Below are 21,946 nucleotides of genomic sequence, written 5' to 3'. Positions count from 1 at the left end.
CAAAGAAAAAAAATGCTTATGCTTTTAAACCCAAATCTATAGCTTTTTCTAGGATTCAAAGGTGTGAGTCTACTCCAGCTGTTTTACAGACACCGGTTACCTGCTTTTCCTACAATGCAGATTTCAGTACAGACTGGTAATACTAACATATTTAAAATGTTTATGTCTTTTTGTAAACTAAAGTACCATATAAGTTTCAGAGAATCAAAGGAGTCCTAAGACTCGGATCCACTTCTCATGGGTCAAAAGGAGTCCAGATAAGTACAGCCTGAGTTTCCCCATCTGTCTATTCCTGGAGATGGGATCTCTCTCCTGGTCTTGGGGTCCTCCCCTCCCCCAACTACTGATTAATGGGGACTGAAAGTTCCAAATGTAAAATTCTTTTGTTCCTAAATTTTAACTTCTGTCCCTAGTCTATATCTGTCTCAGCAGGTTTCCACTTGGCTGACAGACACATCCGAGCATCAGCTCCTGACTACAACCTGCTCTGAAAGACTTCGAGTCCTGGATTTCTGAATGCTGATGTGGACCTGTCCAGCCAGTGTGAATGCTCCCTGTCTCTTCAGCTGGATTAGCAAACCAGAGGCTTACCATGAATGTCCCATTGCCTGAATTCCCTCCTTGCCTTTGACTGGCATTCCAGCCCTCCTGGGCCCTGACAAAGTCCTAGTTTCAGAAGGAAGTAGTTACAGAAGGGAGTACATCATATGTCACCCCTTGTTCCCCAACAGGCTGGAATGTTAGATCAAAAGGAAACTCCCTGGCATAGGGGGCAAAATAGCTACCTATAATGCTGATTGGAACACCAGAAAAGGTACCTGTTAAAACCAAGTAGACCCATACCTATCAACAGGAAGGTTCATTAACTGAAACAGTTCTATGGTATGATGGGTCACAACCTGCTCTGTATAAAACAGAGGTTATTTTATAGCTTTAAGAGAAAATTGTTGTTTTTATACAAACTACTCAGAAATCATTAGAAATAATCTAGCTGTACTCAAAAAATCATTGCAAAGAAAGGAGACCTGAGACAAAGTAAACAACCGGTCCTCATTCTCACTTCCAGGTCCCTTCTAGATAGGACCTCTGCCTGCCATCACGGGGCTTTGGCCCTTCTGCTTCTGCTAATTGTTGTTACACAATTGATGCCATAACTAAATGATCATTTCTGTTGGGTACCATTAAGCGGATGGCTATTAGACCCCAATATAAACAGGTGCCCATCACAGAGTCAAGGATTTGACCCAAGACACTACTCAGTGGGGGAATGTGAGAGCCCAAACTTAAAACTTTTGTTTTAGTTACTGTGCCTAAGAGATCCATGAAACAAAAATGCCTCTGATCTGCAAGTCCCTTGCCCAAGGACAAATATTTCCTGAAATCCTGGGGCTATTGCTTACGGGAGATAACAAGCCACATGTTTTTCATTCCCCTAAACAGGTTTGTTTAAACCATCTGTACTGGATGTGCTTGATCACATGGGTGTGGGAGGTTCACAGACGTAAAATATGTCAAGATGTATGCTTGCCCCTAATGGAATGGAGGCTGAAGGTACATCTCCTGATTTGTGGGAAATGCAAGAATTATGGGTTTTCCTTCTTAAGTTGCTACAAACCATGACTCAGAGCCATTTTCCAGGAACCTAGGTATGGACTTTGGCTAGTATTTAATTAAAGCTTGCCCCAGGCAGTGGTGGCGCATACCTTTAATTCCAGCAGGCAGAGGCAGGTGGATCTTTGTGTGTTCGAGACCAGCCTGGTCTACAAGAGTTAGTTCCAGGATAGCCTCCAAAGACACAGAGAAACACTGTCCTGAAACACCCCCCAAAAAAATAAGCTTGCTTGAAATTTGGCTTTAAACTGTGGTAGTGGTCATATTCTTTACTGGTGAGATTAGCAGTAAAGAGCTCAGAATCCTGACTGGCACCAAGGAAGTACTCAGTGAATGCTATGCTATTTTTTTTTTTTTTTGGTTTTTCGAGACAGGGTTTCTCTGTATTGTTTTGGAGGCTATCGGTCCAGCCCAGCCTCGAACTCACAGAGATCCGCCTGCCTCTGCCTCCCAAGTGCTGGGATTAAAGGCGTGAGCCACCACCGCCTGGCGCTATGCTATTTTTTAAGGCCCTGAAAGAAAAACAAAAGCAACAAAATAACAAACTCCCAAGGGTCTGCCCACATCTGTGGGGCTGCCCAACTGTCAGCACATAGTTTTCAAACTACACCTTTAAACACTAGGAGGACAGACTTGTGTCACCTAGGCCCAGCACATCCTAATAAAAATCACAGATGAAGAACTCCAGGAGGGAACCCCAATATCAGCTGCAGACTTTGGGTAATACTGACTGACAGGGCAATGCAAGTTCAAGGCAATACAATTCACCAATCAGAACAAGGCACCACTGTGCACAGGAAGATTGCTGTGGGGCACCCATCACACTGGTGGCAAGAAGAGTGTGGCGATGAATTCTTTGTAGTTTCCATTATGTTGTGAACCCAAAGTTACTCTGTAGGAAAGGAAAGCTTGGGCTGGGAAGATGACTGACTCAGTGGTTAAAGCATTTGCTGCACAAACAAGAAAGCTGGGATTCCCAGAACCCACATAGATGTGGAAGTGGCAGCTCACATGTAAACCAAGTCCTCAAAAAGGAGAGAAGGGGTCCCTGGAGCAAGCTGGCTAGTGGGACTAGCTAAAATGGAGAGTTCTGGGCTTGACTGAGAGACCCTAATTCAAAGAATAAGGAGAGTTATTGAGAAAGATTCCTGACTTCAACCCTGAACCTCCACACACACAAGCATATGTGTGCACGCATCCCCACACATAAATGCACATCCTATACATACAAGCACAGAAACACGCATGCACACCACACACATGCAAATGAAAAAAAAAGCAAAGCTTAATTCAGAAAATAAGTTAACTGCTAGGAAAAAGAGGTCAGTTCTGAGAAAATGAAGGGAATTACACAGGCACGGGGCTTACTTTTATTTTCAGTTATTTATTTTTATTTTTTATTTTTTTTATTTTTTGGTTTTTCGAGACAGGGTTTCTCTGTGGCTTTGGAGGCTGTCCTGGAACTAGCTCTTGTAGACCAGACTGGCCTCGAACTCACAGGGATCCACCTGCCTCTGCCTCCCGAGTGCTGGGATTAAAGGCATGCGCCACCAACGCCCGGCCTATTTTTATTTTATGTGTAAGTGTTTTACTTGCAAAACAGAAGGAGGTACTGGTTCCACTGGAACTGGAATTTATGCAAGACTGTGAGCAGTCTGCTGTGGGTACTGGGAAATAAGTGAATCTTGATCCTCTGCAAGAGCAGCAAATATTTTTTCTTTCTCTTTTTCAAGACAGGGTTTCTTGGTGTAGCCCTGATTTTCCTAGAACTCACTCTGTAGACCAGGCTGGTTTTGCCTGCCTCTACCTCCTAAGTGTTGGAATTAAAGGTGTGCACTACCAATGCCCAGCTAATAACACACACACACACACACTCTCTCTCTCTCTCTCTCTCTACATGTATTCATGGGGGGCACAAGTGTGCCACTATACTTGTGTGGAGATGAGAGGACAATTTGCAGGAGTTACTTCAGTCCTTCCACCATATGGGTCCTAGGGCTTAAACTCAGGTTATCAGGTTTGGCAGTAACAGCCGTACCTTCAGAGCTGTCTTGACAGCCTAGGTAAATATACTTTTTTTTTTGATAGCTATATTCTTTTTTTTTTTCAGAAACAGGGTTTCTCTGTATTGTTTTGGAGGCTGTCCTGGAACTCACTCTGTAGACCAGGCTGGCCTCAAACTCAGAGATCCACCTGCCTCTGCCTCCCGAGTGCTGGGATTAAAGGCGAGTGCCGCCCAGCGATAGCTATATTCTTAACTTAGAAAAACAGTAAGTTTTCCTTCCTCATCCCAGAGAAACCACATCCAAGCATAAATTATACGACTCGATTCTCAATCTGGGTGGGGGGTAACAGTGGAAAGTGCCTGCACAGTAGAGGTGTGGCGGCGACTGCTGGGGAGGGAGCCGCATTCCCTGCGGAGCCTTCGTTCAACCCCTCCTTGCTGGACCCTGGTACCGCTGGAAAAGTCTGTCTGTCTTTCGTATTTGTCTGCAAAGACACCTGGCCAACTCCTGGACCTCTGGGGTAACTCCCTCGTAGCATCTCGACAGTAGGGGGCTCCAGCTTTCCTCACCCGGCTTACTCGCTAAGCTGCCGACTGGGTAGCAGCAAGCTCAGAGGGCTCCAAACCTTAAGGGGTGCAAGCGAGACCCCACCTCTCAGTCTGCCAAGAGGAAGAACCCGAGAGAGAGAGAGAGAGAGAGAGAGAGAGAGAGAGAGAGAGGGGGGGAGAGAGAGAGGGAAAGAGAGGGAGGAGAGGGAGAGGGAGAGAGGAGAGAGATCAGAGAGAGAGGGAGAGGGAGGAGAGAGATCAGAGAGAGAGGGAGGAGAGAAGAAAGAGAGAGGGAGGAGAGAGAGAAAGGGAAGAGAGGAGAGAGAGATCAGAGAGGGGGGAGGAGAGACAGAGAGGGAGAGAGAAAGAAAGGGAAGAGAGGAGAGAGGAGAGAGATCAGAGAGAGGGAGAAGAGAGGGAGAGAGATCAGATAGAGAGATCAGAGAGAGATCAGAAAGGCAGGAGAGAGAGAGGGAGGAAGGAGAGAGATCAGAGAGATCAGAGAGAGAGGGAGGAGAGAGAGATGAGAGAGAGGGAGGAGAGAGAGATGGGGGGAGGAATGGAGGGAGGATAGGCGCCTGCGGGCAGGGCGGCGGTAAGACCCAGCAGCACACGTGCAAGCAGCAGGAAATAGGATCCCAAACCCAAAGGAACCGCTGTCTGCAAGGCGGAGTCTGAGAAGCCAGCGGTACGGAGGAGGGGTGCGCGGCCATTTGTTCCCGCCCCGGGGGCGGAGCCGAGGTCCGAGCCCGCAAAGTCTACCTAGGACCCTTATACTCCTTACGGCGCCCCGACCTTGGGATTCTGGGAGACCGGTCCCCATCGCAGTCCTTTGCCCTCCCAGCCCCGCACAGGCTCAGGTGGAGCCGCCCCGCCTGGCGCACTAAGCAGCGACAGCCATGGCTCGAGAAGATTCCCCTCGGGACAGGTGAGGTGGGAACCCCATGTGGTGCATACAGGGGCACCGGTGGACATAGGCCATAGGACTCAGCATACTCCTGAGTCCAAGACCAACGGGACTACAATTCCCATCAGCCGATTCACTTGGCTGATTGAATGGGGGTGATGGGGGTTGTAGTCTGTTCTACTGAGGGGCGGCCTCGGAGGCCCAGGCGTGCGTCCTCGGGGTGACCTTCTGACTGTCCCCCCCCCCCCCCACAGCTACCACCTTGTCGGAATCAGCTTCTTCATCCTGGGCCTGGGCACCCTCCTCCCCTGGAACTTCTTCATTACCGCTATCCCGGTGAGACCCGCGGACGATGAGCAACCGCATGGCCACAACCTCCAGCCTTCCAACCGCCTTGGGCTGCGGTTCCTGAGCCGCTTTCCTCACCACGCCTTCTACGCCTCACCTGTCAGCGGAAGCACCAAGCCTCACAGAGGGAACCGCCTCTCAGCTAGGCAAACTTAGGAATATTTAGATCCCAGAGGGGCAGGGCCGTCAATGCAGGGATCTAGCCAGCAAAGGAGCTACCAGCCCGTGTTCTTTGTTGTTCTCTCTGGCCAGTAATTCCAAAAGTGGATTTTCCAAGCCTTTAGCTTTCTTTGCAGTGACATAAATTACATTTATTCAACTAATATTTAGTGTGCAACTACTGGGAACCAGGCAATGCAGCTGTGGAGGAGTCATAAGAGAGGGAGGGTCCTATTCCCCAAAGCGTACGTTCTTTTATGGAAAAGCAAAAATGTGTAGCTTGCGTTTTCTTTGGGACAGGGTTATTCAAACATATTCAGTGGGACAGCTTTCCAGGTACTTGTGGATTGCCTGTGTCAGTGCTGGGCCCTGGATACCCAAAGATGAATCAGCTACTGAACTTAAGAACCATGGGGCCAGAGTTATTAATAATGTAACATGACACGTGTCATTCCATTCCAGCCCGAAGCAGAGTACTAAAAGAGATTTGTAAATTGGGAACTGAGCAGGCAAAAGGTGGGGGAGAGGGAATTCAGAGTGCAGGCTAAGAAGGGCCTATTTAGAAAAGATCTAGAGCTTGGAGCTTACCCGGATGTCGCAGAAGGCAGACATGAAAGGGATCAGATCCTAGAGTCCTAAACCGTGAGATCTGCCTCACAGGCCATGGGACACTAAGCAGAAGAGTGGCAGGGTATGTGTGCTGGAGAGGGACACAGTTGCTTAGTACCTAAGCTGGGGCCTGGCATACAGGAGGTGTTCAGTGAATGCCCACGAAATGAATAAACATAGCGGATGTCGCAGGTGTGGAGGTGCAGGCTGAAGCCTGGACACTGAAGAGATGTGACCCAGACATGTAGCAAGGCCTTGGCCTCGGTCCCACAAGTCAGCCATTTAATTCAGTGCATACCGACCTGCTCCAGCTGTGTGTCAGGTGCTGGGGACAGTGCAAGGACAGGCCCAGAGATTTCAGCCTAAGTGTGGGAGGGAGGGGGGAGCTGTCCCTGACGCTACAATGTCTCCTATCTGGCAGTACTTCCAGGCACGGCTGGCAGGGGCCAACAGCACAGCTGAGACTCTGAGCACCAACCACACTGGTTCCACAGACACTTACAACTTCAACAACTGGGTGACACTGCTGTCCCAGCTGCCCCTACTGCTCTTCACACTCCTCAACTCCTTCCTGTATCAGTGGTAAGAGCCAGCTGTTGGATCCAGCCTCTGTGTGGGGACAGAGGCCAGGAACACCTTCTGCTTCCAATCTCCCCTACTCCCAGTTGTCACTCCAGCCCTGCCCCGTGCCCGTCTTCCCCTGGCTGGCCATCTGATGTCCTTTACCCTTTCCTGAGCAGCATTCCTGAGGCGGTGCGTATTCTGGGCAGCCTGCTGGCCATACTACTGCTCTTTGCCCTGACAGCAGTATTGGTGAAGGTGGACTTGAGCCCTGGGCTGTTCTTTTCCATCACCATGGCATCTGTCTGGTTCATTAATTGTAAGTACGTCTGCCTTTCCCTCCCCCACTTCTTCCTTGTACTGGAGCGGCCCAGCAGATCTTTGAAGGAAGACAATACCGTTATCACCCAAATCTGCCCCAAAAGAAACTGATCCCAGAGAGAGGGAAGTCACTTGCCTTAGACCCATAGTGACCTAGGAGCAAGCCTCTCTTAGTCAAAAGTTCCACAGACCAACGGTTATATTTCAAAGGAGAAGTAGGCTGGGTGTGGTGGTACAGGCCTTTATGCCAGCACTTGGGAGACGGAGGCAGGTTGATCTCTGTGAGTTCAAGGCCAGTCTAGTCTACATAGTGACTCCCTGGCTAGTGAAGGCTACAAGGCTACATAGTAAGACCCTGCCTCATAAATAAATAAATAAATAAATAAATAAATAAATAAATAAGAGAGAGAGAGAAATAGATGGAGATGATCTAGCAGACTGTCCTAAGTCCTCTGGAAAACCCACACCTGCCCAGCCTGGACCAGTTTTCCACGCACCTTATGGACACCTCCTCTCAGATGCCTCCAGTGCTGCCTGAGTATTGGTCCCCTCCCTGTGTCTCCACAGCCTTCTGTGCAGTGCTGCAAGGCAGCCTCTTCGGGCAGCTGGGTACCATGCCCTCTGCCTACAGCACCCTCTTCCTCAGTGGCCAGGGCCTGGCTGGGATCTTCGCTGCGCTTGCTATGCTCGTGTCCATGGCCAGTGAGTCCACCTAGGTGGCTGGGGGCTGGGTAGCCTCTAGAGTTTGGGAAAGAAGAGATAGGACACAGGAGAAAGATGCCGGGGCTTGGGGGTGGAGACTAAGGAACACTTTACGCTAGGGAGAATGACCAGGTGACACTACAGAGAAGCATGTGGGACTGTGGGACTTGGCTTGAATCTCCTCTGCAGCTGAAGTGTCTGTTACAGGTGGTGTAGATGCCCAGACCTCTGCCCTTGGGTACTTCATCACGCCCTGTGTAGGCATCCTTCTCTCCATCGTGTGTTACCTTAGCCTGCCCCATCTGGTAAGCCTGCCTTTGGGCTAGACACTCCCACCTTAGGGGATGTCAAACAAAGCCCTGGGAGAGGCCACGGGAGAGAGAGGAGACCTCAATTAATGCTCTGATTGGGATACAGTCTTAGGGTTTCTGTTGCTGTGGAGAGACACCATGACCATGGCAACTCTTATAAAGGAGAACATGTAATTGGGGTGGCTCACAGTTTCAGAGGTTTAGTCCACAGTGACATGGTGACACACAGGCAGACTTGGTGCTGGAAAAGGAGCTGAGGTTCTACATCTTGAGCCACAGGCATTGAGGAAGTGAACTGCAACACTGGGCGTAGCTTGAGCACAGAAGGCCTCAAAGCCCACATCCAGAGCGACTAACAAGGCCACACCTACTCCAACAAGGCCACACTTCCTAATAGTGCCACTCCCTTTGGGGACCATTTTCTTTCAAACCACCACAGGGACCTCAGCCTCCCAGCCCCAGGTGTGGGGGAGGGCTGCAGATAGGCCTCGGGCAGGACTGACTTCCTGATCCTTCTGCAGGAGTTTGCCCGATACTACCTGACCAAGAAGCTGTCCCAGGCTCCAGCTCAGGAGCTGGAGACCAAAGCTGAGCTCCTCCAAGCTGGTAAATCCCAGGCCCTTGCAGGGGAGGTGGGAAGAGCAAGTTCAAGTAGACTCCTGGGAACTGTTCCCTTCTGTCCCCACTACAGCCCCATCTCCTTGAGCCTTGCGTGAGCAGAAGCAGGCCGTGAAGGGAAGCCATCCCTGCAACCCTGTGGGTCTGTTTCCTCTTAAGCCAAACGGAGAAGCCCCAGAAAGCACTCTGGACCCACAGTCTCTGGGCTCTGTAGCCTTGGGCAGATCAGTGACGTGCTCTAGTTTCCATTTCCCCTTTTGCTGTTGCAGTTATCTTTAGCAGCAGGGTCTTTCCTGGGGGCATTTGCCACCATGCCCAGCTTAGCCTCCATTTCTTCATTGCAAAGAGACAATGAGAGTCTCCATCCAAAATGCTTAACTCATTGCTTGGCTCATAGGCCGAATAGCAAGTCAGAGGTCCAGGTAACAGAGTTCTAGACCAGCCTAGTCTAGAAAGAGATCCTATCTTCAAAAACAAACAAGACAAAACAAAAAAAGCATTTAAGTGCTGGGATATAATTCAGTGACATGTCTAACAGACAGTCCATGAGACCATGGGTCAGTCCCCAGTAAGCAGGCTACTGACACTATTCCCCTCTTCTGCACTTTGACTGGAAAGAGACACTTTTTTTCTCCAGCAGAATCTCCTTGTTTTTGGAAAATCGAGCCACAGGCCTGATTCCCAGCTTTCCCTCTCCCCTAGATGAGAAGAACGGGATTCCTGTTAGCCCCCGGAAGGCAGGCCCAGCTCTGGATCTTGACCTTGAGAAGGAGCCGGAGTCAGAGCTGGGACTGGAGGAGCCACAGAAGCCAGGAAAACCTTCAGTCACTGTTGTCTTCCGGAAGGTTCGTTGTCTTCCGGAAGGTTCAGCTAGGAGACAACTCCCAACCATCTACCCAGGGGCATTTTCTGCAGCCCTGGGCCTTCGTGCTTACTCCCCAGTGTCGTTGGGTCAGGGTGACTGGGATGCCGTGGGTGGGCTGCAGCAGGAGGCTTGGATGCCAAGGGTGGGCTGCAGCAGCAGGCTTGGATGCCATGGGTGGGCTGCAGCAGCAGGCTTGGGGGCTGCATGGTGGACACGGGGCTGCCCTGCCCACTCACGTCCCTGCCTCCGGCTCCCAGATCTGGCTGACGGCGCTGTGCCTTGTGTTGGTCTTCACAGTCACCCTGTCGGTCTACCCTGCAGTCACAGCCATGGTGACCAGCTCTACCAGCCCCGGAAAGTGGAGTGAGTGTTGGGCTGAAGAGGGGCGAGGGGAGCGAGGGGAAAGGACAGATGGGCATTGGGGTGACTATCCACTCTCTCCTCCCCAGGTCAGTTCTTCAACCCCATCTGCTGCTTCCTGCTCTTCAACATCATGGATTGGCTGGGCCGCAGCCTGACTTCCTACTTCCTGTGGGTGAGCTTGTCTGCACTGACCCAGCCAAAGGGTTAGGAAGTAACTGGGGACCCTTTATAATGTGACCTTCAGTAGTCCCCGACCTGACATTAGAACAGCCCTCTAACTGGCAGTAAGTGACTGACCCTTAGAATGGGCAGGCCAGGCTGGGGATGAGTTCCTCCAAAGCAGAAGCCACCACATCTATCAAGGTGCTATGTCCCCGTGATGCTTAGTTAAGGGATTACTGTTAGTGGGGTGTTGTTTCCTTATGTGAAAGCTCCCTGGGAATGTAACAAACCTAGAGACCTAGCCTCCCGCTTGCTTGGAATCCCATCTGGGAGAACTGGCCAATGGGTTCCAGTTGTAGTTAAGTTGGAGAAATACATGCCAGTACTCCGATGCACAGTGACTGTAGATAATCTGAATGTCCTGTGTGCTTCACGAAAGCTAGGGGACAGAATTTTGAATGCTCTTTTTCTTTTTTCTTTTTTTTTTGGTCTTTCAGGACAGGATTTCTGAACTCTCTCCATAGACCAGGCTGGCCTTGAACTCTCAAAGGTGTGAGCCATCACCTCCCCCTGGCCTGAATGCTCTTATTATAAAGAAGTGATCAGACGGGCATTGATGGCACATGCCTTTAATCCCAGCACTCAGGAGGCAGAGGCCAGCCTGGTCTACAGAGTGAGTTCCAGGACAGCCTCCAAAGCAATACAGAGAAACCCTGTCTCTGTCTTGAAAAACAAAAAAAACAATAAAAACAAAAAAGGAATGCTCAGGAGCTAGAGAGATAGCCTGATGTACCCTCCTCTGGCCTCCTAGGGCACCTGTACGTGTGTGGCATGCCCCCACCTAGCTGCAGGGCCCACACTCACCTGAGCCTCTGTCACAGCCAGATGAGGATAGCCGGCTGCTGCCCCTGCTGGTGTGCCTGCGCTTCCTGTTTGTGCCGCTCTTCATGCTCTGTCACGTGCCCAAGCGAGCCCGGCTGCCCACCATCTTCTGGCAGGATGCCTACTTCATCATATTTATGCTGCTCTTCGCCATTTCCAACGGCTACTTGGTGTCTCTCACCATGTGCCTGGCACCCAGGTGTGGGAAGGTTGGGTGCTGGTGGTGGGGAGGGCCTACCTCAGGACCAGGATCTGCAGAGGGAGACCACTGACCCTGGGCAGCTGTCTTCAGACCTCTGTGTCATCCTATGGGACAGGCCTTCACTGTAGCACTCACCCCAGGCTAGGAACTGGGGGGGTTGCCTGTCTAGGTGGCCCAGCTGTTTGCTACAGGGGAGTAGGGCTGGGACTCTCAGAAGAGTAAGCATGGCAGGAAGAAGCAGCTGGGGCATTCTGTTGAGAAATAAAGAGATAGAACCTAGAATCCCATAAAGTTGGACCCTAAAGGTTTAGAGAGATATTCTTTTTCAGCAACTTCATTTCACAGAGAAGGGAGCTGAAGCCCAGAGAAAGACCAGGTTATAGTGACACAGGGTGGGGTCAGACCACGACTAGAACCCTAGTGCAGAGGGACAGTGTGGGGGGGGGCAGAAGCTGTCTCTAAGGTCAAGCCTAGCGTTCTCTATTAAGTTTCTTTTTCTGTGTTCTAGGCAGGTGCTGCCACATGAAAGGGAGGTGGCTGGAGCCCTCATGACCTTCTTCCTGGCCTTGGGACTCTCCTGCGGAGCCTCTCTCTCCTTCCTCTTTAAGGCTTTACTCTGAGGCCCATCAGTGCTCCCCACAGCCCTTTTCATCAATGCTCCCCACAGCCCTCCTCTCAGCGCTGCTTCTGGAGCTGGGACTTTCCCAGGGGAAGGATCTCTGCTACACTGGGCCTCTTGGTCTGTGGGTGCCAGGAGGGGGCAGAAACTACCTTGGCTGGTAGCCACATCGCATATGGTGAGGGGCCCACCAGTGGTCATTCTGCCCCTCACCCAGGAGTGAAACGGGACACAGAGGGATGGCCCTCACTGGGATGCACAAAAGAGCATATAGGAAGGCAATAATCAGGAGAGGAAGGCACAGGGCCAGGGCTTTCCCTGCCACCAGGACTGTGTCTCTTCCTCCAACCACCCACTGACCCAGGGAGCAAAGCCACCTGCAGGCTGAGGGTACCCTGATGGTCTCTACCTCAGCTCAGAGTGGGAACTGGGGCCAGCTCCAGAATAACGCTTCCACCCACCCACCCCCTAGGCCCGTGGGTAGGCCATGGAAGCTGAGGGGAAGAGAAAGCTCAAGGGACCAACCTGAGCCTCCAACAGTGTTTTTCATAGCCTAGAATGCCGACGGGCCTGTCTAACAGAAAGGCAGCTAGCTTGCACATTTTGTGCACTGCAATACAGTTTGCAAAGTTATTCCACAACCACATTCTCACAGAAACCTCAGAAACCTGGGTGGGCATTGTGCCTCTCTGAGGCATGACGTGACTGGTCCATGGAAGAATGAGGCTGCAGCCTCCTTGTAGGTGCTGACCCTGCAGCCCACCATTTGCTTCTCTTCCTCAAAAGTCTCCAAGGCAGGTGCCCTGGGCACTTGCACCATCTTTTCACCCCGTTTCTCCTCTGACCCTGTTCCTAAGACCAATAAAAACTGTTCATTTTTATGATGGGTTCCTGGAGTGTTTACTTCTGAAGTCCCACTGGCTGGCTCTGTTGGCTTCAGTAAACTGGGTGGGGTAGGGATGGTCGTCGCTTGATAGTTTGAGATGGGCAGAGGTTTGTGCACTGCTCTTCTGGCTCTCTGGACCTCTTGATAGCTGAGGAGGCCAGATAGGTCTGCAAGAAACTCTGGAGAGATGGCTTGGGGGTTAAGCTGTTCTTGATCTGCCAGGTTTGATTCTTGTTGGGGAATATTACTTTAAGGTGTGTTACTTTTGTTTATGTTGCATTTGTTTAACTCTGTGAAGCTGTGACTCTTTGTCTAAGAACACCTGATGATCTAATAAAGAGCCGAATGGCCAATAGCGAGGCAGGAGCAAGGATAGGTGGGTCTGGCAGGCAGAGAGGATAAATAGAAGGAGAGTCAAGGGAGAGGAGCAGGGAGAGAACAAGGGAGGGTGTCAGGGGTCAACCACCCATGGAGTAAGAGTGATAGTAAGATATACAGAAGTAATAAAAGGAAAAAGCTCAGAAGCAAACCACAGAGTAAGTTAAGGAAAGCTAGCAAGAAACAAGGCAAGCCTCTGAGTAAGTTTGGGATTTCCTCTTGTAGTCTCTCTAAAACAGTCTCCAGCTGCCACCCAAACCACAGAAGCACCTGGGCTCCAAACACCACAGGATTTATCCACCCTAGAATGGCTGGCTTTGCCTTCCGGCCACTCCTGTCACACTTTTTTTCCCATGCAATCCCTTGTGCTTTTTTTTTCCTCAAACACTCTGATCTCTCTGTCTCTGTCTCTCTTCCCCTCATGAGTCGCACGTTTTCCCTACAGCCTCTCTCCTTGGCTGCCATTCTCAGCTTACGGCCACACACGAGTTCTCTGATCAGACATGCTATGCCTCACAGTTCCCTGACATTGTTGCCAGATTTGGTAGGACAATTGGGAACTATTAAAGGAAGGAATTAGTTAAAAGAGAGAGTTTTCCCCAAATTATAAAATGGGAAATACTGTTACAATGGAGGGATTTAGGTCTCTGTATGATAATATGCTAGACAGTTGGAAAGTAGAACAATTAAATGAGGGAATAACTAATATAGATGGGACTTACATAATGTCAATTATAAACATTATCAGTTTTATCACTAAAAAAGTTGGTTAAGCTGAGTGCTAAGATACAAGTTTTAGAAAAACTTAATAAAATAGATCACAGAGATATTCAGACCCAGACAGAGGAATTTAATGAAGAACCAGTTTCAGCATTGCATTTTAAGGGTAGAGAGGAACAGCTTAAGGTTTTCTTTCTTTTTTTTTTTTTTTTTTTTTTTTTTTTTGGTTTTTTTCGAGACAGGATTTCTCTGTATTGTTTTGGAGGCTATCCTGGAAGACCTGGAGACCAGGCTGGTCTCGAACTCACAGAGATCCGCCTGCGTCTGCCTCCCGAGTGCTGGGATTAAAGGCATGCGCCACCAACGCCTGGCTCACAGCCTAAGGTTTTCAAACAACAAATGTTAATATATCCAGTAACCTTACAAGGAATTGCCAATGATAAAGTCTCTGTAAGAGCTAATTGGACTCCTGTGCCAAGTTAGATTTAAAGAGATTTAAGGAAGTGATAGTCTCATATGGTATGCATTCACCACTTGGGAAGCAGATGTTAAGCTCATAGTCAGTTTATAATAGAACTATTCCTACAGACTGGATAGATTTGGTTAGCTGTTTTAGACCCTGATTCACAATTACAATGGAGGACCTGGATCAGAGAAGACACTAAGACCATTGAACAACAGTGTAGACCTAGAGTTATAGAAGTCTCCCAAGATCAACTTCTTTGAGAAGATTATGCTACTATAGAAAGGCAATCTGTGCCGGGTGTTGGTGGTGCACGCCTTTAATCCCAGCACTCGGGAGGCAGAGGCAGGCGGATCTCTGTGAGTTCGAGACCAGCCTGGACTACCAAGCGAGTTCCAGGACAGCCTCCAAAGCCACAGAGAAACCCTGTCTTGAAAAACCAAAAAAAAAAAAAAAAAAAAAAAAAGAAAGGCAATCTCTATATGATGGCAACACCCTGGCCTTATGCCTTGCAGCAGCAAAGAATGCTTGGAACAGAATTGGAGAAGGAGGAAAGAAAACTGAGTCATTTACTAAAGTTGTACAGGCCCAAATGAAGTCTCTTCATGAATCCCCCTCCCCAGACAGGGTTTCTCTGTGGCTTTGGAGATTGTCCTGGAACTAGCTCTTGTAGACCAGGCTGGTCTCGAACTCACAGAGATCCACCTGCCTCTGCCTCCCGAGTGCTGGGATTAAAGGCATGCGCCACCACGCCTGGCTCCTTCATGAATTTCTTAAAAAGATTGACAACAGTAAATACAATGGTACCAAATTCAGAAGCTAGACAAATAATTGAATCTCGGGCTTTTGAAAACGCTAATTCTCAATGAAAATGGATATTAGGCCTTTAAAGGAGGAATGGGTCTAAAATACAAACAATATTGAATCTCATGACCATGATGACACATGGATAGGCCAAGTGATTTCAGGAGGTTTGAAGAAAAAAATCAAAATGTCAAATGTTTCAATTGTGGCAAAAAAGGTCATCTTAAAAGGTAAACAGGGTTAGCCGGGCAGTGGTGGCACATGACTTTAATCCCAGCACTCGGGAGGCAGAGGCAGGTGGATCTCTGTGAGTTCGAGGCCAGCCTGGTCTACAGAGTGAGTTCCTCCAAAACAATACAGAGAAACCCTGTCTCAAAAAAACAAGAAAGAAAAGAAAAGAAAAGAACATATGGGGTGGGTGGTTTTTGCACTTAATGAGTAAGCATAAGGTCCTGACTTTGGGTCCCCAGCCATGTCAGTGCTGTCTGTAATCCCAGCACTGAGGCCAGATCCCAGATGGGTGAGCCAGTCAAGATGGTGAGTTCCAGGTTCAGTGAGAGAGCCTGTCTTGAAAAATCATGTGGAGCGTGACAAGGAAAAACATTTGAAGACAATCTCTGGCTTACATGTACATACACATCTGTACACACACATACACATACATAGATATGCACACACACACCCCTGAACATAGACACCTGCAGATACATCCATACACACAGGCACACACACCTGCACATACATACACACACACTTGAACATATACACACATACACATATGCATGCACACACAGTAGAGACAGAGAGACAGATTTTAGCTGAATGTCTCAAAAGGAGCATATTGACTTTTGTGCTTATGTTTTTCAACCTTTTGTTCTGCTTATGGATTTGAATTTTTGCTTTCTGTGTGGTTGTTGTGTGTGATGTGTTGGAGTGCGGGCACATACATGTCACAGAATGCACGTGGAAGTCAGAGGAAGACTTTTGGGTGCTGGTTCTCACCTTCCCCCAGTGGGTTCCAGTAATTCAGGTCATCGTCTGCACCTGCACCTGCACCTGCATCTTACCAGCCCTGTGTTGTGTTTGTTTGCTATGTTTTAAGTTTTAATGACTTTTGTCAATAAATAATAAAAGAAACAAGTTATTTTTTTCTAGCAAAAAATTTAAGGCAACTGAAACTGTAGTGTTTTACCTGTGCTTGTCCCATCCCCTCCTGGGGTCGTTGGTTGTTAAAGTTGAATCTTAACTATTTCTAAGGATCATGTGTTGAGTCTTTGTTTTTTTGAGAAAGGGGCTAACCATGTAGCCCAGGCTACCCTGAAACTCACCCTGCCTCAGCCTCTGGAGTGCTGGGCTTCCCCCATTCCAGACTGTGGTGCTGTCAGAGGTGGCAGGACTGTGCCTTTCAAAGGGATCTTAGAACTCCAGCCTGTCTTTTTGCTTCCTTCCTGTCAAACAACAGCTATTTACCTCATCACAAGAATCCCTGATATTTGTCCTGCCACAGGCCCAAAGAGATGGGGTCAAATGACCAAGGACTGAAACTTCTGAAAGCATGGGCCAAGATCAACTTTTCCACCTTGTGAGTTTTTACCTCAGGGATTTTGCTACAGCCACAGAAAATCAACTCACACAGCGGTAGTTTTGAGGATCCAGGTCATTGGCTTCTATGGAGGGGAAGCAGACCTTGTTCTAATAGAATTGTCTTTACGTTTCAGTATGTTCTGGAACCCACCCAAAGGATAGATGCCAAACACAAGTCTGTGTTTTCCCTAACTTGGAAATCTCAGGAGGGAAAAGCTCTAGTCAAAGGCAATTCTCTAAGACATTAATACCCCATTTCTGTCTGGAATAAAGATTACAGGTGAGGCAAACAATAGCTCAAAGCAGGAAGAGCTGGAAGGGATTTTGTGGCAAACTGGAAAACTCCCACAAATATCAAGGAATTTAGAAAGTCATGCGCATGTACAGTGAGGTGCCTTTCAGAAAGACCCCATGCTTTCAGGCCAGCAGGTCATTAGAGTAGGGAGTGAAGGCTAAGGCAGAGCTGAAAGCAGGTTGGTTGCTGCTGAAGACACACTTCAACACAGGGTGAACAGCCATGCTGCCTCTGCTGGTCGGAATGTAGACCAAACCTTCCAAAATTTAAAACAGAGCCAGATATGTTATGCATGCCTGTAATCCCATCATTGGAGAACACAAGGCAGGAGAATCATTGCGTTCCATACTAAGACTATCTCAGGTCAGACTTGGTGGGGCAAACCTTTAATGCTAGCACTCAAGAGTCAGAGGCAGGGGAAATCTCTGTGAGTTGGAAACCAACCTGGGCTACATAGTGAGTTCTAGGATTGCCAGGACTACATAGAGAAACCCTGTCTCAAAACAAACAAACAAACAAACAAACAAACCACAAAAAGAAAACCTCTATCTCAAAAACACAAACAGTAAAATGATAATAAAACAGCCAGATGTGCTGGTGCAAACCTATGATCCCAGCACTCCAGAGATGATGGCAGGAGGTTCACAAGTTCAAACCCATCCTGGACTACAATATCGAGATACTCTTTAAGATAATAATAATAATAATAATAATAATAATAATAATAATAATAATAAGGCAGGGGTTACCCAGAGTAGAACTATACCCAGTGCCCACCCCACCACATCCTCATTTCATGCCACTTCTCAGCCCACAAAAGCTACCAAAGGTGTCCTTTGTATGCAATATTTATTTTGAAGCTCTATTTTAATGGCATTTATTTTGCTAAGTTTATTATTCTACGAGTTCTATTTGTGAAGAAGAAAAAAGTTAAAAACAGAAGCAGGCAGCTAAGAGTTGGTGGCCCACACCTTTAATTTTTAATCCTAGCACTTGGGAGGCAGAGGCATGCGCATCTGTGAGTTCCAGGCCAGCCTGGTCTACCCGGCAAGTTCCAGGATAGGCTCCAAAACAACACAGAGAAACTCTGTCTGGGAAAACAAACCAACCAAACCAAACCAAATCAAAACAGAAGCAGGCAAATCTTTGAGTTTGAAGCCAGCCTGGCCAACATAGTGAGTCCCAGGATAGCCAGAGCTACACAGAGAAATTCTGTCTCAAAAAACAAAACAAAACAAAACCCTCACAGTGCACCAAGTCTGATTTCTGAGTCCCGTGTCTATGAAGCCTGTGCTGAAAGTTCTGAACTTTTCCCCCTGAAGTCTATATTCAATGAATAGGACAGTACCTGTATGTACAGGGCCCCCAGCCCCAGTGCCCAGCACAGCCTTGGCATAGAGCTAGCACCCCTGAGTACTACTGTACAAATTTGTGAAATATAGGTCTCCTGAATGTTTGGGACTCTACAGTCTGTGGAAGCCCCCCCCCCAACCCAGCCAATGCTGTCACTCATTGCCCTCCCCAGTGTTCCTTACCAAGACTCACAGTGTTCTGCCCTAAGGATGTCTCTTGGTTTAAAAAGTCAAATGTTTATTAAGTATAATTGAGGAAGCAGTTGAAGTGCATGCCCCACCCCCACTTCTGCCTCCACAAACACTAGGTGCCTTTAGTATACAGTGGCTGGTGTTGGACAAGCCTTCTGCGTCAATGTGTGCGACTGTGTGTAGATAAGATGCTTCCATCCTAGGGGCAAGTGAGGAAACAGCAGCGCGGAAAAGGCAATAATTTAAATATCAGACACTACACCCCCTGCAGGTACCATCATGAGAGGTGCTGCTGGTAAAAATCAGTACCAGTCTTGGATGGCAACCACCCCCGCACTATACTTCTTAGGAGAAAGAAAAATGGAGCCTCTGCCAATTCCGCGGCGCGTTTTGAAGGTTGGACTAAGAACCCACCGAAAACACGGTCAGTCCAGAGTGGAGAACTCGGAATCGGACCCCAGGTTTCTTCACTTCACTGTTCAGGACAGGCAGGATGTGGAAAATTAAGAAGCCTTGTCCCCTATAAAACATGACCGACGAGGATGGGATTCGAACCCACGCGTGCAAAGCACAATGGATTAGCAGTCCATCGCCTTAACCACTCGGCCACCTCGTCCCATACGTGCTACCCTTCCACATTCCCATATCTCTCATCTCACGCGCACTTCCTGCACGCTTCCATTCACGTTCCTAGTACCCACCTGGAAAAGTTCATCGGGAGAAGAAATGATAACTAAGAGTTTTTAAAATTTCCTCTCGGAGGGCTTCAGCTAAGAACCGCGCCATCATTGACTGAGCCGCAACTGAGCTCTGCACGGGTTCCTCTCCCCGCGGCCCAGCAACGCACTGGGGTTTCAGGTCGCGCTTGGTCCGGGGGTTTGCGTCCGGATCCCGAGGGAGAGATGCACGTCCAGGGGTCTGCGGCCTCACGATTAAATTCGGCGTTTACAAAGCGCGCGCCGAACAGCCGCGGCTGCAGTAGCTCCTCCTCTCTCACAGAGGGCGAGCTGGCACGCACCTAGATCGAGGCGAGCGGACGCGGGGCGGGGATGAGAGCTAGGCTCGGCTGGCCTCGGCTGGACTCGGCTGCGCTCGGCAGGCTGCGGTAAATCTGGGCTTGCGGTGGCTGGCGGAGGCTACGGCCGGGTAGTCCCCGCATCGCGCCGGGAGCCCGGAGAGCCATGCAAATGTCCTACGCCATCCGATGCGCCTTCTACCAGCTGCTGCTGGCCGCTCTCATGTTGGTAGCAATGCTGCAGCTGCTCTACCTTTCGCTGCTCTCCGGACTGCACGGGCAGGAGGAGCAGGAACAGTATTTAGAGTTCTTCCCGCCGTCCCCGCGATCCGTGGACCAGGTAAAGTCTCAACTCCGCACCGCGCTGGCCTCCGGAGGCGTTCTGGATGCCAGCGGCGATTATCGAGTCTACAGGGGTCTCCTGAAGACCACCATGGACCCCAACGATGTCATCTTAGCTACGCATGCCAGCGTGGACAACCTCCTGCACCTGTCCGGACTTCTGGAGCGCTGGGAGGGCCCACTGTCTGTATCAGTGTTCGCGGCCACTAAAGAGGAGGCGCAGATGGCCACAGTGCTGGCCTACGCGCTGAGTAGCCACTGCCCTGAGATGCGCGCCAGGGTCGCCATGCACCTCGTGTGCCCCTCACGTTATGAGGCTGCTGTGCCCGACCCTCGAGAACCTGGCGAGTTTGCCCTGCTGCGGTCCTGCCAGGAGGTCTTTGACAAGCTAGCCAGGGTTGCCCAGCCCGGGATTAATTATTCCCTGGGCACTAACATCTCCTACCCCAATAACCTCTTAAGGAATCTGGCTCGAGAGGAGGCCAACTATGCCCTGGTGATTGATGTGGACATGGTGCCCAGCGAGGGCCTGTGGAGAGGCCTGAGGGAATTGTTGGATCAGAGTAACCACTGGGATGGCATGGCCCTGGTGGTGCCCGCGTTTGAAATCCGCCGGGCCCGCCGGATGCCGATGAACAGGAATGAGCTAGTGCGGCTCTATCAGGTGGGCGAAGTCCGGCCCTTCTATTATGGGCTGTGCACACCTTGTCATGCGCCCACCAACTACTCCCGCTGGGTCAACCTGCCAGAAGAGAGCTTGCTGAGACCTGCCTACAGGGTGCCCTGGCGGGACCCCTGGGAACCGTTTTATGTGGCTGGAGGGAAGGTGCCCGCCTTTGATGAGCGCTTTCGGCAGTACGGCTTCAATCGAATCAGCCAGGTGCCTAAAGGGAGAGGGCGGGTGGGGGCTGGAGGAGGGCAGGGACAGAGTGGACATTGATAGAAAGGAGGCCATGAAGCAAGAGGAGAGTGACTGGCTGGCTGGCGTAGAATTCCCAAGAGGGAGGCGGGGTGAAGCTTTAGGGGTGACTATTTGGGCCCTGGGGATGTCATTAAATTATTTCTCATTCTCTCTCTCTCTCTCTCTCTCTCTCTCTCTCTCTCTCTCTCTCTCTCTCTCTCTCTCTCTCTCTCTCTCTGTGTGTGTGTGTCTCTCTCTCTGTCTCTCTCTGTCTCTGTCTCTTTCTCCCTCTCTCTCTTTCATCTTCTCTCTCCAGGCCTGTGAGCTGCACGTGGCAGGATTTAATTTTGAGGTGCTGAACGAAGGCTTTTTGGTTCATAAGGGCTTCAAAGAAGCATTGAAGTTCCATCCCCAAAAGGAGGCTGAAAACCAACGCAATAAGATCCTTTACCGCCAGTTCAAACAGGAGTTGAAGGCTAAGTACCCCAACTCTCTCCATCGATGCTGAGTCCTTTCTTCCCCTGGTTTGAGAATTTTCATCCTCTGTCCCCTCAGGCCTGACTGGGGGAAGACACATCGCTCCACTCTACAGAGGCAGCTGTGATTTTGGAACACTGGACTTGACTATGTGGTGCTGGGATCAAGTCCTAGCTTTACCACTAACTAGCTGTGTGGCCTTGAACAAATCCTTTTACCTCTCTGAGCCTCCAATACCCCGTCTGTAAAAAGGGAGGTGAAAATACCTACCTCGCAGAACTGCTGGCTCAGATGAGGTGCTGTATGTGGAAACAGCCTGTAAACTTGGTACAAACGTGGTTTTATTACTATTATATCAGTGTTATTATTGTTAGTATTATATTGTTATTATTAACAATGTTGGGTGGCTTGCCGCAGAGCAAGAAGTATGAATGGAATAAATCTGAGAATCCTGAGTACTTAATGAGCCTTTTGGAAAGAAAGATGAAAACATAGAATGTATTGCTCAGTCTGGGGTAGAGCTTAAGCTTCCTGGTTCTCTCACACCTTGGCTTCCAGCTCCCTGAAGGAGCGAGGGTCTGTAGGCCCTGGGGGTTAAACTCTCAGCTCTGTGCCCTTCAGTAGGTTGGGCTGCGCGTTTGCCTTCAGATGAGTGTAAATAAACGAGTGCTCAGATCCACAGCTGGCTCAGTTACTCTCCCGAGCTGAGGAGTTGTGGGTGGGAGCATCGTGTTATCTGCGGT

General features: G+C 49.5%; 2 protein-coding genes and 1 non-coding gene across 4 annotated transcripts; 2 read left to right on the top strand and 1 right to left on the bottom strand.

The window, feature by feature from the left end:
• Window positions 1-4,685: 4,685 nt before the first annotated feature.
• Window positions 4,686-12,675, top strand: Slc29a2 (solute carrier family 29 member 2). 2 transcript variants are annotated; one of them, XM_005064029.4, is made up of 12 exons: window positions 4,690-5,093; window positions 5,327-5,408; window positions 6,610-6,770; window positions 6,929-7,068; window positions 7,638-7,772; window positions 7,980-8,077; window positions 8,605-8,689; window positions 9,404-9,546; window positions 9,824-9,929; window positions 10,016-10,101; window positions 10,973-11,172; window positions 11,684-12,675. In XM_005064029.4, the coding sequence occupies exons 1-12, from the start codon at window positions 5,065-5,067 to the stop codon at window positions 11,793-11,795; spliced, it is 1,377 nt and encodes a 458-aa protein (XP_005064086.1). In that variant the 5' UTR covers window positions 4,690-5,064; the 3' UTR covers window positions 11,796-12,675. The 2 variants fall into 2 exon arrangements, with proteins under 2 accessions (XP_040605824.1, XP_005064086.1); XM_040749890.1 differs by lacking the exon at window positions 11,684-12,675 and having other exon boundaries at window positions 4,686-5,093; window positions 10,903-11,039.
• Window positions 12,676-19,002: 6,327 nt separating this feature from the next.
• Trnas-gcu lies at window positions 19,003-19,084 on the bottom strand. The gene has a single exon. It is a non-coding gene; the product is annotated as a tRNA-Ser (tRNA).
• Window positions 19,085-19,509: 425 nt separating this feature from the next.
• On the top strand, window positions 19,510-21,882 carry B4gat1 (beta-1,4-glucuronyltransferase 1). The gene is made up of 2 exons (XM_005064028.4): window positions 19,510-20,705; window positions 21,043-21,882. The coding sequence occupies exons 1-2, from the start codon at window positions 19,650-19,652 to the stop codon at window positions 21,232-21,234; spliced, it is 1,248 nt and encodes a 415-aa protein (XP_005064085.1). The 5' UTR covers window positions 19,510-19,649; the 3' UTR covers window positions 21,235-21,882.
• Window positions 21,883-21,946: the final 64 nt, after the last annotated feature.

The sequence above is a fragment of the Mesocricetus auratus genome, unplaced genomic scaffold, assembly GCF_017639785.1.
Source record: "Mesocricetus auratus isolate SY011 unplaced genomic scaffold, BCM_Maur_2.0 Super-Scaffold_4256, whole genome shotgun sequence".
NCBI lineage: Eukaryota > Metazoa > Chordata > Mammalia > Rodentia > Cricetidae > Mesocricetus > Mesocricetus auratus.
The sequence above is the reverse complement of the archived record's forward strand: the minus strand, read 5'-3'. Positions and strand labels throughout refer to the sequence as shown.

Excerpts from the sequence above, each read along its gene's own strand:
- Slc29a2 (XM_005064029.4), top strand. The coding sequence starts at position 5,065 with ATGGCTCGAGAAGATTCCCCTCGGGACAG. Across the intron at positions 7,069-7,637 it reads ATCTGTCTGGTTCATTAATT|CCTTCTGTGCAGTGCTGCAA; the intron begins GTAAGTACGTCT and ends GTGTCTCCACAG. Across the intron at positions 9,547-9,823 it reads TCACTGTTGTCTTCCGGAAG|ATCTGGCTGACGGCGCTGTG; the intron begins GTTCGTTGTCTT and ends TCCGGCTCCCAG.
- B4gat1 (XM_005064028.4), top strand. The coding sequence starts at position 19,650 with ATGCAAATGTCCTACGCCATCCGATGCGCCTTCTACCAGCTGCTGCTG. Across the intron at positions 20,706-21,042 it reads GCTTCAATCGAATCAGCCAG|GCCTGTGAGCTGCACGTGGC; the intron begins GTGCCTAAAGGG and ends TTCTCTCTCCAG.